Genomic DNA, 12,056 nt, shown 5'->3' with positions numbered 1-12,056 from the left:
GCCCATGATTCGGCAAGGATGCTGTCAGTGGTGCAGCAATAGTATTTGGAGAGGACCCGTGTTGGCAGGACACATTTAGTTGCCTTAGGGAACTGAGTCATTGTTGCACCATCTTGACAACATAGATTTCATTAATTCATGACCAGTCCATGCTATGTGGACACAAAGGAACATAAAAGTAGACTCTACTGCAGCTAAACGCCATTGATGTATACCCCCAGTTCCAGAAAAGTTTGGATGCTGTGTAAAATGGAAATACAAACAGAATACAAAGGTGTGCAAATCATTTAAACTCTATATTCAGTAAAAAAGAAATTGTACAAAGACAACATATAAAATGTTGAAACTGAAAGATGTTAATGTTCCTTGAAAAATATATGGCCACTTTGAATTTGATGCCAGCAACACATTTAGAAAAAAGCTGGGAAAGGGAAAATAAAAGACTGGAGATGTTGTGTAATACAAAAAAAGAATCTCACAACTAATTATGTTAATTGGCAACAGGTCAGACACATGATTGGGTATAAAAAGAGCATCCCAAAGAGGATGAGTCTTTCGGAAGTAAAGATGGGGAGGGGTTCACTGCTCTGTGAAAGACTGTTCAAGCAAATAGTGCAACAATTTAAGAATAATGTTTCTCAATGTAAAATTGCAAAGCGTTTGGGGATCTCATCATCTACGATACATAGTATCATTAAAAGGTTCAGAGAATCCGTAAGAATCTCTTTACGCAAGGGACAAGGCCGCAAAAAATAAATTTTGGATGGCTGTGATCTGTGGGCCCTCAGGCGGCACTTCATTAAAAACAGACCCTATTCTGTAGTGGAAATCACTGCATGGAGTCAGGAACACTTCTGAAAACCATTGTCTGTGAACACTGTATGTCGATGCATCCACAAATGCACGTTTAATCTCTACCATGAAAAAAAGAAACCATAAATAAACAATATCTAGAAACACCACTGCGTTCTCTGGGCCTAAACTCATTTAAGATGGACTGAGGTGAAGTGGAAAACTGTCCTGTGGTCAAAATGTGAAATTATTCTTGGGAATCATGGAGAAGGACCATCTGGCTTGTTATCAACGCACAGTTCAAAAGCCAGCATCTGTGATGGTATGGGGGTGCATTTGTACACATGGCATGGGTGACTTGCACATCTGTGAAGGCAGCATTAATGCTGAACAATATATACAGGTTTTGGAGCGACATATGCTGCCATCCAGATGTCTTTTTCAGGGAAGGTCTTACTTATTTCAGCAAGATAATACCAAACCGCATTCTGCACGTATTACAACAACATGAGTTTGTAGTAAGAGTTTTGGTGCTGACCTGCCTGCAGTCCAGACCTGTCACCCATTGAAAACATTTGGCGCATTATGAAACAAAGAATACGAAAGGAGACCCTGAACTGTTGAACAGCTGAAATCCTATATCAATCCTATATCCTATATCATTTCACTTTCACCACTACAGCAGTTGGCCTCCTCAGTTCCCAAACGCTTACAGAGTATTGTTAAAAGAAGTGGTGATGCAACACAGTGGTTAACATGCCCCATCCCAACCTTTTTGAAACGTGTTGCTGGCATGAAATTCAAAATGCGCATATATTTTCCAAAAACAAAGTCGATATGTTGTCTTTGTACTATTTTCAATGAAATATAGGAATAAATGATTTAACCATCATTGCATTCTGTTTTTATTAGCATTTTACGCGGCGTCCTAACTTTTTTCGAAACTTTTTTCCACACTCTCCTGTTTTTCTAATGTTCAGGGAAGATTTGTTTTCCTGGCACCACGCTGCCAGTTTGCATACCTCTCTGTAGACTGGCTTATCGTTGCTGGTGATCAGACCAACAGTTGTGGTGTCATCAGCAATCTTGATGATTGAGTCGGCGTCATGCGGAGCCACATAGTTGTTGGTGAACAGGGGGTAAAGTAGGAGACTGACAACGCACTACTGTGAGGCCTCAGTGTTAAATGCATGAGTTGTGGCCAATCCAGTTGCACTGGGTGGTGTCCAGTTATCTAAGCTCAAATGCTTATTTAAGCAGCATATTTCAGCCTTTTCCCCACCACACGAAACATGAAAATAATGTCACCTCAGAATAATAGATTTTTTGTGTCCGTGGTTTAAAATAAAATATCAGTCGGAATTACATTTCAATGTACCATTCGTAATCCAGTAATATGAGATAATTGGTCAGGGGTTTGAATACTTATCCAAGGCACTGTATCTGAAAGCCACAACTAGCTGTCAAACATCACCCAGTGTTATTTTTTTAGCTGTTGACCCAGCACAGGCTTACCAGAAATAATGAATCCCCACAATTCTTTAATGTTTTACAGTGTAAACCATTTAGTTGACAGGCTCCACTGCAGATGTGTATATCAGTCAGGAACAGAGACACGTCAACTGTTTCAGGTAACTAGGTAATCTCAGGGCAACATCCTAAGCATGGCTTCGATAAGATAGCCATAGATATGTTACAGGGTCGATAAGACAACCTTAAAATGTTTTTCCTGTAGCTTGTATAGAGGCTGCAAAACTGGAGGAGAGGAATGTCAGGGCTTGGCTTACATTGATAAGCCAAAAATGCAGTTGATTCAAATGTAAGAGCAGGGTTGTGATACATTCAAGTGTAAAGTGCATTGTAAGACTCAGGGGTCTTCAGGAGCCAATTATTATCCCCTTAACAATGGATCGAAATAATAGTGTACTGTAGATACGAGCTAGAGTGGCCAAATCTCTTGCACATCCCATGGTACCCATCCCTCTCATCAGGTCTGACTACTTGCGTGTCAAATGCTTAACCACCACTGAGTCAACACCCTCCACCAACTCCCGCTTTTGCATGCATGCAAACTCATCAGTAAAATGTGTGGGTTTTAAAATTGCAGTGGCTGATTCAAGGTTGCACATGTTTCCTAATCCTGGAGGACATTAAATGATGGTGAAAAGGCAGAGCTGTTAAAACACCTGTTTACTCTGGTTTTTGATGAAGGCAGACAGAGAAGCTCTTTTGTGCTTTTTTTGTCAGTCCCGGGTTTAAATTGTGCAAGCTGGACAGAAAAGTAAGATGTGCCTAGTAAAAAAAAAAAAAAGAAGCTGGTCGAACACGTTTTCCCTGTTTAAACTCATGCAAAATTCACGGCTATAGAGAACTAAGCACAACGTGAAAGTAGTGTGAAGTCACAGTTACTGCATGGAAAGACTGATCCCAGCAGACCAATTGACTGAAGAGAAAACAGCTGACAAAACCATAATCCTTGAAAAGGCATGAAGAGCCCCTGTATTGTGTTCAGTAGGTCCTGCGGCGCAGCGGCAGCCAGTTCCTCCGAGAGACGACATGTGATCCAACCCTCATCACCATGGCTGTGGTGTTATACACCCAACATCAAATATCCCACTAATCTAGGATGTCTGTCACAAGACCTTTACTGTAATCATCTGTACCCATAGTACAGTCCTGATGACACGATGGCAATGTTATTTGTTACCATGCACCAAATGGAAACAGTGTTTTGGTTGTGATTTGTGATGTTTGGCCTGTGCGAACGGTTGAGCGGAGATGCCTGGGAAAGACTATACCGATTAACTTATCTTCTCTTTCACTACTGTGAAATATTTATTAGACTACACTGCTGTGTCCCGTGTGTGTGTGTGCGAGTGTGTGTGTTTCATGCCTGTCAGTGTATAGCTTGTGGCATGGCTCCCGTTCGGCCTTCCGATGGAATTCTACTCAGGGTGAACCTGACACCTGTACTGCACCTCGCTTTCTTTCTCTTCATTTCTCTGTCTTCTTTCTCTTATGTTTTCCCACTCTTTGACTCTCTTTTGGGTACGGACTCTTTCTCACTTTCTGTCTCTAGCTTTCTTTCAAGTCAAAGGCAGTCCACTATAAATAGAGAAAACCGTGCCATTTGGGACAAAGCACTGTACAATGAAGTCTGTCTTTGTCATGTTCTGTGCTGTGGGGGAGCTGTGGAGTTTGTGTGTATCCAGTTTTGTCAGTGAATGGACTGTTTGTTGTCATCTATGCGACGGGAGATTGTTCTGTGTATAGGTGTGTATATGTATGTACGTGTATGTAGTACATACAGACTTCCTGGGCTGCCTTTGAAGGAGGCACAGGTGGTTATAATGTAATTAATTCTAGATGACCAGTCACACAGCTCCATCCCTTTGAATAGGCATTTAGTCATTTCATTACCCGACTTACTTAATAATTGTAATCCCTTACGATCTGTAATCCGTAATCTGTTCATAAAATCTGTTTAATAGCAATAATGTGGTATTTTAAATTGTTAGGGGTGTGGTCTTCTTAACCTCTGCTATTTTTTGTTCTGTTGGGACAGTTAGTCAAGGTAGGGGGAAAGAGGGTGTGCTAGAATAGCAGTGGGCCAGCATTCTATGTGTATCCCAGAGGCTGTGTGTTAGAGCACAAGACCACCCCAGGCCACATAACATGGTCATTTAACATTCCCTTAACACATAGTATTTTCAGTATGTAGACTGTGCTGGAATCAAACCACAACTGGTGCTGTGACTATCTCTATGGCCAAGGAATGTATTGTGTTAATTTGAGAAGTGCAGTACACATAGAGATAATGATGTTCCCCATTCAGCTGGTTTTACTGGAGTGAGAGAATGAGGGGATGGAATTTTGAAGGGGGGGGGGGTTGACATACAGTGCTTTGCCAAAGTATTGAAACCAATTCTCTCAGTTGGTACATTGCAATGTAATTCCATTTGATATTTTATTTTAAAACACAGATACCCCAAAACATGGATTAATATGCCTCTTGTCCTGATTAGTGCTGCAACCAACATCTGTTTGTTTAGCATGAACTGAAAAATATAGATGAAGCAGCAGGCAACATTAGAGAAGAACTACAGATAATTAAGACTGATTGTTATGGTTGGCTTGAGTGACTAAATGGTTGGCTCTGTGGTCTAAACCACTGCCTCTGTAATGTGGGTTCCAATCCTTTTTCAGCAAAAAGTTACATAAAATCTTTAATAAATTAAAATAACTGAGGACTAGTGTGCAATAATAATAATAATTAAAGCTGCAAGCAGCATTTATCGGGGTTCAAGCTGTTAAGGCCTTTAAGCACCCAAACATCAAAAGACATTACGTTTTATTTAGCAAGCATTTAACCACTGAAATAATAAATGGAAAAGTCCATTCACAGCCAATACAGGCATTGTAGCATTGGAAATGTACGTTTTTCAAAGCTTTTTGACAGTTATAGTTGCACCTATTGTCTGATCTCCACAAAACTCTGCATGCTTCTTCACTATGTTATGACACATATGCTCACCTATTTTTGTGAAGTTTGGGGTTTTTCTATGGGATTTATTGGCTTTTGAGTGTATTTTGTCCTGCCACTTGAATAAATTATCCTGTTACAGCCAGGCAAATGGAAAAAATCAACTTTTTTTTGATAATTATTGATCTAGAGAGTCCAGAGAATCATCGTAGACCGAATTGGTTCCGAAAGGCCGAAAGTCCAGGTACTAGTTCGCGAAAGTAGGTTTTTAACATATTCGCGAATATTAAATGAACAGTTTGATTGACAGTAGTGGTTCTTGAGGCAAAGTTTTTCAGCATGAGGAGATCTCTAGGACCTTGTGCAGACCTCTAGGACCTTGTGCCAAACATGCCCACCAAGTTTCGTTCTGATCAGAGTATGTCAACCTGGTTTAATAGGTGCTCAAATCTCATTGGCCAATGGCGGCCATGTTTTTTGAGATACGCCAATATCCTCTTAGGCATACATGGCCCCTTGGGCAAAGACACTGCATACCAAATTTCAAGTAATTTGGACAAACGGTCAGGTGTCTATACGTTTTTCGTATTATTTTTCGTATTATAGCGCCACCATGTGGCCAATCGACGCAGTTTTTTTACTGTGACCTCAGACTGACACATGTATACCAAGATTGGTGAAGTTTACTTAACTACTTCTTGAGTTATAGCCTTTTTAGTAAAATAGGCTCCTCCCACAACTTTAATTTTGCGCCTCCTAGCGACCATGAATCGAAATGTAAACTTTTTCTTGATAATTATTGATTTTCAGACTCCATAGAACATTTCTACACTGGTTTGGTTCCGATCGGGCGAAAATCCAGGGACTAGTACGCAAAAGTAGGTTTTTGGCAAAATTCAAAATGGCGGAAAATCTATCATGGCGGAAATGAAATCGGAGATATACGTTTTGTTCGTCTTGAGCCAAGGATTACAGGGATATAAGACACTTGAGTCTACGACATACGGTCTAGGAGTTATGACCATTTTCGCGCTTTAGGTCGCTATAGCGCCACCTATGGGCCAATCGGGCTCATATTTTGATAACCTCTCCTCGATTTTTGTACTACCATATGCCAAAGTTTCAAAGCTCCAGCTCTTACGGTTTGGGCTGCACGATGCGTTTTACGGCAGAAGAATAATAATAAAAATCTGTACAATAACAATAGGGTTTCAGCACTTCGTGCTTGAACCCCTAAAAATCTGTACAATAACAATAGGGTTTCAGCACTTCGTGCTTGAACCCCTAATTATTTAATGTAACGATAGAAACAGCTTTAAACATATAGAGCCTCTGCTCAACAAACCCGAGAGCCAATTGTTTGTCGAGCTGCCTCAGTACTGGAGTGATACAGTATCTCACAAAAGTGAGTACACCCCTCACATTTTATTAAATATTTGATTATATCTTTTCAACCTGTGAAGCTCTGGTGAACTCCATGCCCAAGAGGGTTAAGGCAGTGCTGGAAAATAATGGTGGCCACACAAAATATTGACACTTTTGGCCCAATTTGGACATTTTCACTTAGGGATGTACTCACTTTTGTTGCCAGCGGTTTAGACATTAATGGCTGTGTGTTGTGTTATTTTGAGAGGACAGCAAATTTACACTGTTATACAAGCTGTACACTCACTACTTTATATTGTAACAAAGTGTCATTTCTTCAGTGTTGTCACATGAAAAGGGATAATCAAATATTTACATAAATGTGAGGGGTGTACTTGCGTGTGTGTGTGAGGGAGAATTAGGATTGAAGCAACACATCTGTTCAGGATGTTAGTAGGGTGTTATGACATCTGCCAATGAGGTCAGTGTGTGTGTGTGTGTGTGTGTGTGTGTGTGTGTGTGTGTGCGCCTGTCTTTCTGCCTGTTATTCTACCCATCTATCCTGCCAGCCTGGAAGCACATGCGCACCCCTCTCAGGCTAGGGCCACTGCTGACCTGTATGCTCAGGCTAGGGTCACTGCTGCCCTCTACTGGTGGTGTTATAGAACTACAGCTGTGAGAGAGCCCATACAGTTGTAAAGTGTTTTCAAATCCTGGACCTTGGATAAAAATTGATAAGATTGATAGTTGGTAACCCTGCCCATTTGGCACACTGCAATTCAACAATTTCCAACAGTATTTAAAGCTGTCATCTTTGTTTCTCAAACTTGCAATTAATGACCAGTAAGTTCTGCTAAATTTGTCTAAAAATAATCCTGATGTCTGAAAATTAACCTTGGTATGGAATTGATATGGTCTAATGGGTTACTTCTTGCTTTGTTTATAGGGAACCCAACCGAATGGGGTTCCAAAGCCACCACCTTTCCTTGGGTTAGTAATGCATGTCAAGTTAATATTTAATTCTCTCTCTGTCTCTCATTCAGTCACTCATTCACATACACACATTTTACATTGCAATATCCTTGTGGAGAACCCTTATTCCCATTCAAATCTTTACTTTTATACCTACACCTAACAATCTAACTCTGAGAACCTAACTTGACCCATATTTTTAACCCTAACCTTAGTTGTAACGCTAAAGTTAACCCCTGAGCCAGATACAAGCAAAATATCCCCACTAGGTCATCATCCTTCTGGTCTGAGTGTCTTTGGGGAAGAGTTTTGGTTCCCTCTGGTTCAACATGTGCCGCTCAACATAACAAAAGCACATGTGCTCAGGTCACATTGTGGCATTACCTGACCAGCATTAACCTCTCTGTCTCCTCAGGGGAGGGAACCCATTCGCCACAGTCAAGCTTCGTCCCACTGTCACCAACGACCGCTCAGGCCCAGTCATCTAAACCTCCAGTGGATTACCAGCTTCCTGTCACCTGTAGCCTGAACCCAGGGCCAGACATTACTAATGGACTAGATGACAGGACATTGTGGGCTGCTGTGCTGAGCTGCAGATCTTTCAAGTAGCTCCCCTACTACTGATGCCATCTCAAATGACATTGTCTCCTCCGGTTGCCCAACTGCTGCAAACACTTAGCCTGAGACGCTGGTTGAATGTATTTAATCAGAACAGATGCAGATATGTTTTCTAGACTTCTTTTTTTCAGCAGTGATGAATGCTGACACTACATGCGTTCTAAAAGTAATGTACTATGGTTATTTAGATTTCTTTCGCTTGCACAGTCACTCATAGATTTTGGTTGCCATAGAACACGAGATGTGTTATTCGTATGGGACATACATCACAATTCACATGGGACCTTTGGATAGGGGCTGGGACTGTCAGATGTTATTATTCAAGGGGAGCACACACATTGGTTTCCACTGAAAACTCTTTCCAAGATGTGTACAACAAATGTGATTGTGTCATTTGTTATCTTGCTATCCAGTTGTTCACCAAAATGTTTGAAGAGTGCAATTTTTACTAGTGCAGCACGTGAGACCAGTCATCTGTTATTCAGGTAAATTGGGTCGTGTTCATTAGGCATCATACAGCAGACGAACTGTTGAGGGAAGTTTCTCATATTGTCCAAAAAGAAACTTGTTTTTATTCCATTACGTGCCTTAATGAGCAGGACCCATTAGTGCTGTGGACATTTGTTTTAAAATGACTTAAATGGAGCTCATAGACTCCCATAGGACATTCAGCCATTTTGCTTTCCTCTTCATGCTTTATGGATTATGTTTCCATGTCTTTAATGTGTACAGTCATTCATTTTATTATCTTACCTGGCCCCCTCTCCCTGAGCTTGGAACATTGCTGTATAAAAATCAAATAAAATGTTTTATTTATTCACTGCTTGTCTTGCTATTTAAACACTCCTTTTTTGTGATGCAAATTGTTATTGGCTATTTTCACTGTTATTGTTGGTCATAACATTTTGTAAACGTTTCAGTGTTGTGACTGCATCTCAGAGGGGGAGGGGGGGGGTGACTAAGACTGCAGAGCAGTAGTTGGTGTTCTTTAATAAAATAAAAAAATGGAACTGTCCAGTATTGTCTTTCATCGTAAAATAAATATAGAACAGGAATACTGGAACACAAGTATTTCAATTTGTTCGCTGTCAAGAACTTAATACAAAAAGAGCATAGACTTACAATAATATCTGTCCCTATACTTGGTGGCGAGGACTAAAGCACTGCAGCACCTTACAATATAATCTTTAACTAGACACAAACGATGAACACCAATCAAGGGAAAGGTGAAGGAAGGCCCTCCCTGTTTCTTGTCTAGTGACTATTAACTGACGTCCTCGCTGGTTTCCTCAAACTGAGACTTTGCACCTGTTTTTGTAGGAGACAGGGAGAGATAATTACCACGGTGTCTCTAGTTATGTCTTACCACCCGTTACTCATACACTGGGTCCTATGTCCCACTCATCTTCACAACTTCCACTATTACATGACTACAGTGTTATCTGGAATTATTATTTTTAAAAACTGGACCTCTTCGTTTGTGTCTCTGTAACATTTTCAGACTGGGAGCATAATGAAATGGGGATGCTTCTCAGGGGTAGGGACTGGGAGTCTGGGCAGAAAAAGGATGTGAAGGATGGGAAATACAAAGAGGTCATTGAATAAAGGGTCTGAATATTTAAGTACATTAAATATTTCAGGGTTTCTTTTGCTGGAAGTTGGCAAAATTTGTTTAATCAATTTGAAATATAGTCCATAAAAATATGTGGAGAAAGTGTAATTAAGAATGTAGATATGGAGTAATTGATAATAATTTTGAAAAATATAACCTTATTTGGGCCCCTCTTATTGGCAACTATTGGTGCTATACCTGACTAATCAGTTGCCTTAATAAATCAATCAAGTGCAACTGGATAGAGCCAACTGAAAAATACCTAATCTTGGTAGTGTGATGTTACAGCTATGGTGTCTTTGGTCTGTGCACTTTTTAGGCGAAGAATATGTTTTTTAAATGACAAGATGACTGACTTGAGTAAAAGCACCTCATGAGACTGAGGGCATAGCAATAACTTTGAATCATTTAAATTCCTAGGCACCATCATGTCCCTCCAGCAGGAGTAGAAAATCACGGGATTCACCAAGAAAGCACGCTAGTGAATGCACCAGGTTCAGCAGCTGTAAGACCCAAACCTGACCTAAAGTCAGTCAACAGCAATGTGACAGACTGCTGGAGAGCATGCCAAGATGCATGAAAACTGTGAACAAAAATGTGGCTTATTCCACTAAATATAGATTGTTTACCTCTTTCTACGTTAAAACATTAGTATTTTGTTGTTGAAAAATAAATATGAATTGGTTTTCTTTGCATTATTTGAAATCTGAAAACAATGCATATTTATTTGGTTATTTTGACCAGTTGTAGTTTTCTACAAATATATACTCAAAATGACAATATTTATTTGGGGAATTTGGATGTAATGCTGTCAGTAGTTTAAAGAATAAACAAAAATGATAATTTTACTCAAACACATCTATGAATAGTAAAACCAAAGAAACTGATAATTTCTTAATTTTTTTAAGAGCTGTATGTTGAATGTAGCCACTGAAAGATGTTTAATTAGGTATATTTCTTAATTCTTACTGCGTAGATGTGTGCCATGTCACAGTTCTGAATGACCCTGTGTTATTCAGAGCATTTGATAAATTAACTCTGAACTTGATATTACAATCACACATTATAAAAATGTTTAATGAGTGGAACACTCGAGATGTGACTTTCCTTATTTTATTCAGTAAATACTCAAGCATTGTCTCGGGCAGCAATTTTCTGCCGCGCAAGCTCACGTTCATTTGCTGCTGATACTGTATTGCTTTTTTCTTGAATATATACTCATATTCTGCCTGTGCATTCATTAATATATCTAACTCCACTGGGGAGAAGTACGGGGTCCGAGACCTTTTTCTCCTGTTCCCATGGTGAATCACATTATCTGCGTTCCATTGATGAGGGCATTTTATCTCCTCGTGCACGTGCTTTACTCAGGGTTAACTTAACTCAGAGTTGACTGAACTTATTAGTACCACCTGTTCTGAAACCGTCAACTCTGAGTTTGACAGCTCAGTAAACTCAGCGTTGTGGTTTCAACTCAGAGTATGTTAACCCTGCTTTCTGAAATACCTCCGATATGTGGGCACTATAATGCATTAGCTGGAAACAAGTGGGCATACACTAATTTAAAATGTACTTTCCTGTTCACTTACTGCACTGACAATATTTTTTACTGACAATGAGCAGCTTTTTGAATTACAAACACTTACAGAATCTCCAGTCATTATTTTCTTGCGGTGTGTGAATGATAAGGGTGTGTGTTCTGATGTGTTCTATCTCCTTTATTTGGTTTAAGTTAACTGTTTAAGGGCAGTTCCATTCTGGCCACTAGATGGCACTGCTCACAGTTAAGGTATATTTGCTTGTACAGTAGAGTTTCTATGTACTGTAGAATAATTTTTGCTAACATTGGGAAAGTTGTTCCACACTGTGGAGCTACAGATATGATCAAAATCCATCATTCTTGGAATTGATTAGTAGAAACATTGTCTGTAAGTAAATCAACAACAACATACTTATCTTTCAGTTCATTGTGATATTGTACTTGGATGATTGTTTACATAAAAGACTCTTAGATCTTTTGACAGTCACATGCTGGATGTATATGGTCTATGTATTTCATGGTCATATGTTTGGCAAATTGTTATGCGTCTGTGGCACTGTAATTACTCTACATTTTTAATTTGTCATATAGGCCTCTTGGTGCAGTGAAGACACCTATATGACAACTCTAAAGGAGATATAGTCTTCCAATAGCCTGGTTTCTTTACAAAAGTG

General features: G+C 39.7%; 1 protein-coding gene across 1 annotated transcript in view; it reads left to right on the top strand.

Annotated features, from left to right (window-relative positions):
* Positions 1 to 9,050, top strand: part of baiap2l1b (BAR/IMD domain containing adaptor protein 2 like 1b) — a 57,213-nt gene extending 48,163 nt beyond the window's left edge. The window contains exons 13-14 of the mRNA XM_010874228.4: positions 7,587 to 7,630; positions 8,028 to 9,050. Of these exons, the coding sequence (XP_010872530.2) occupies positions 7,587 to 7,630; positions 8,028 to 8,100 (117 nt within the window). The 3' untranslated portion in view covers positions 8,101 to 9,050. The remainder of the gene's footprint in view (positions 1 to 7,586; positions 7,631 to 8,027) is intronic.
* The last annotated feature ends 3,006 nt before the right edge of the window (positions 9,051 to 12,056 follow it).

Source organism: Esox lucius, chromosome 11 (genome assembly GCF_011004845.1).
Source record: "Esox lucius isolate fEsoLuc1 chromosome 11, fEsoLuc1.pri, whole genome shotgun sequence".
NCBI lineage: Eukaryota > Metazoa > Chordata > Actinopteri > Esociformes > Esocidae > Esox > Esox lucius.
The sequence above is the reverse complement of the archived record's forward strand: the minus strand, read 5'-3'. Positions and strand labels throughout refer to the sequence as shown.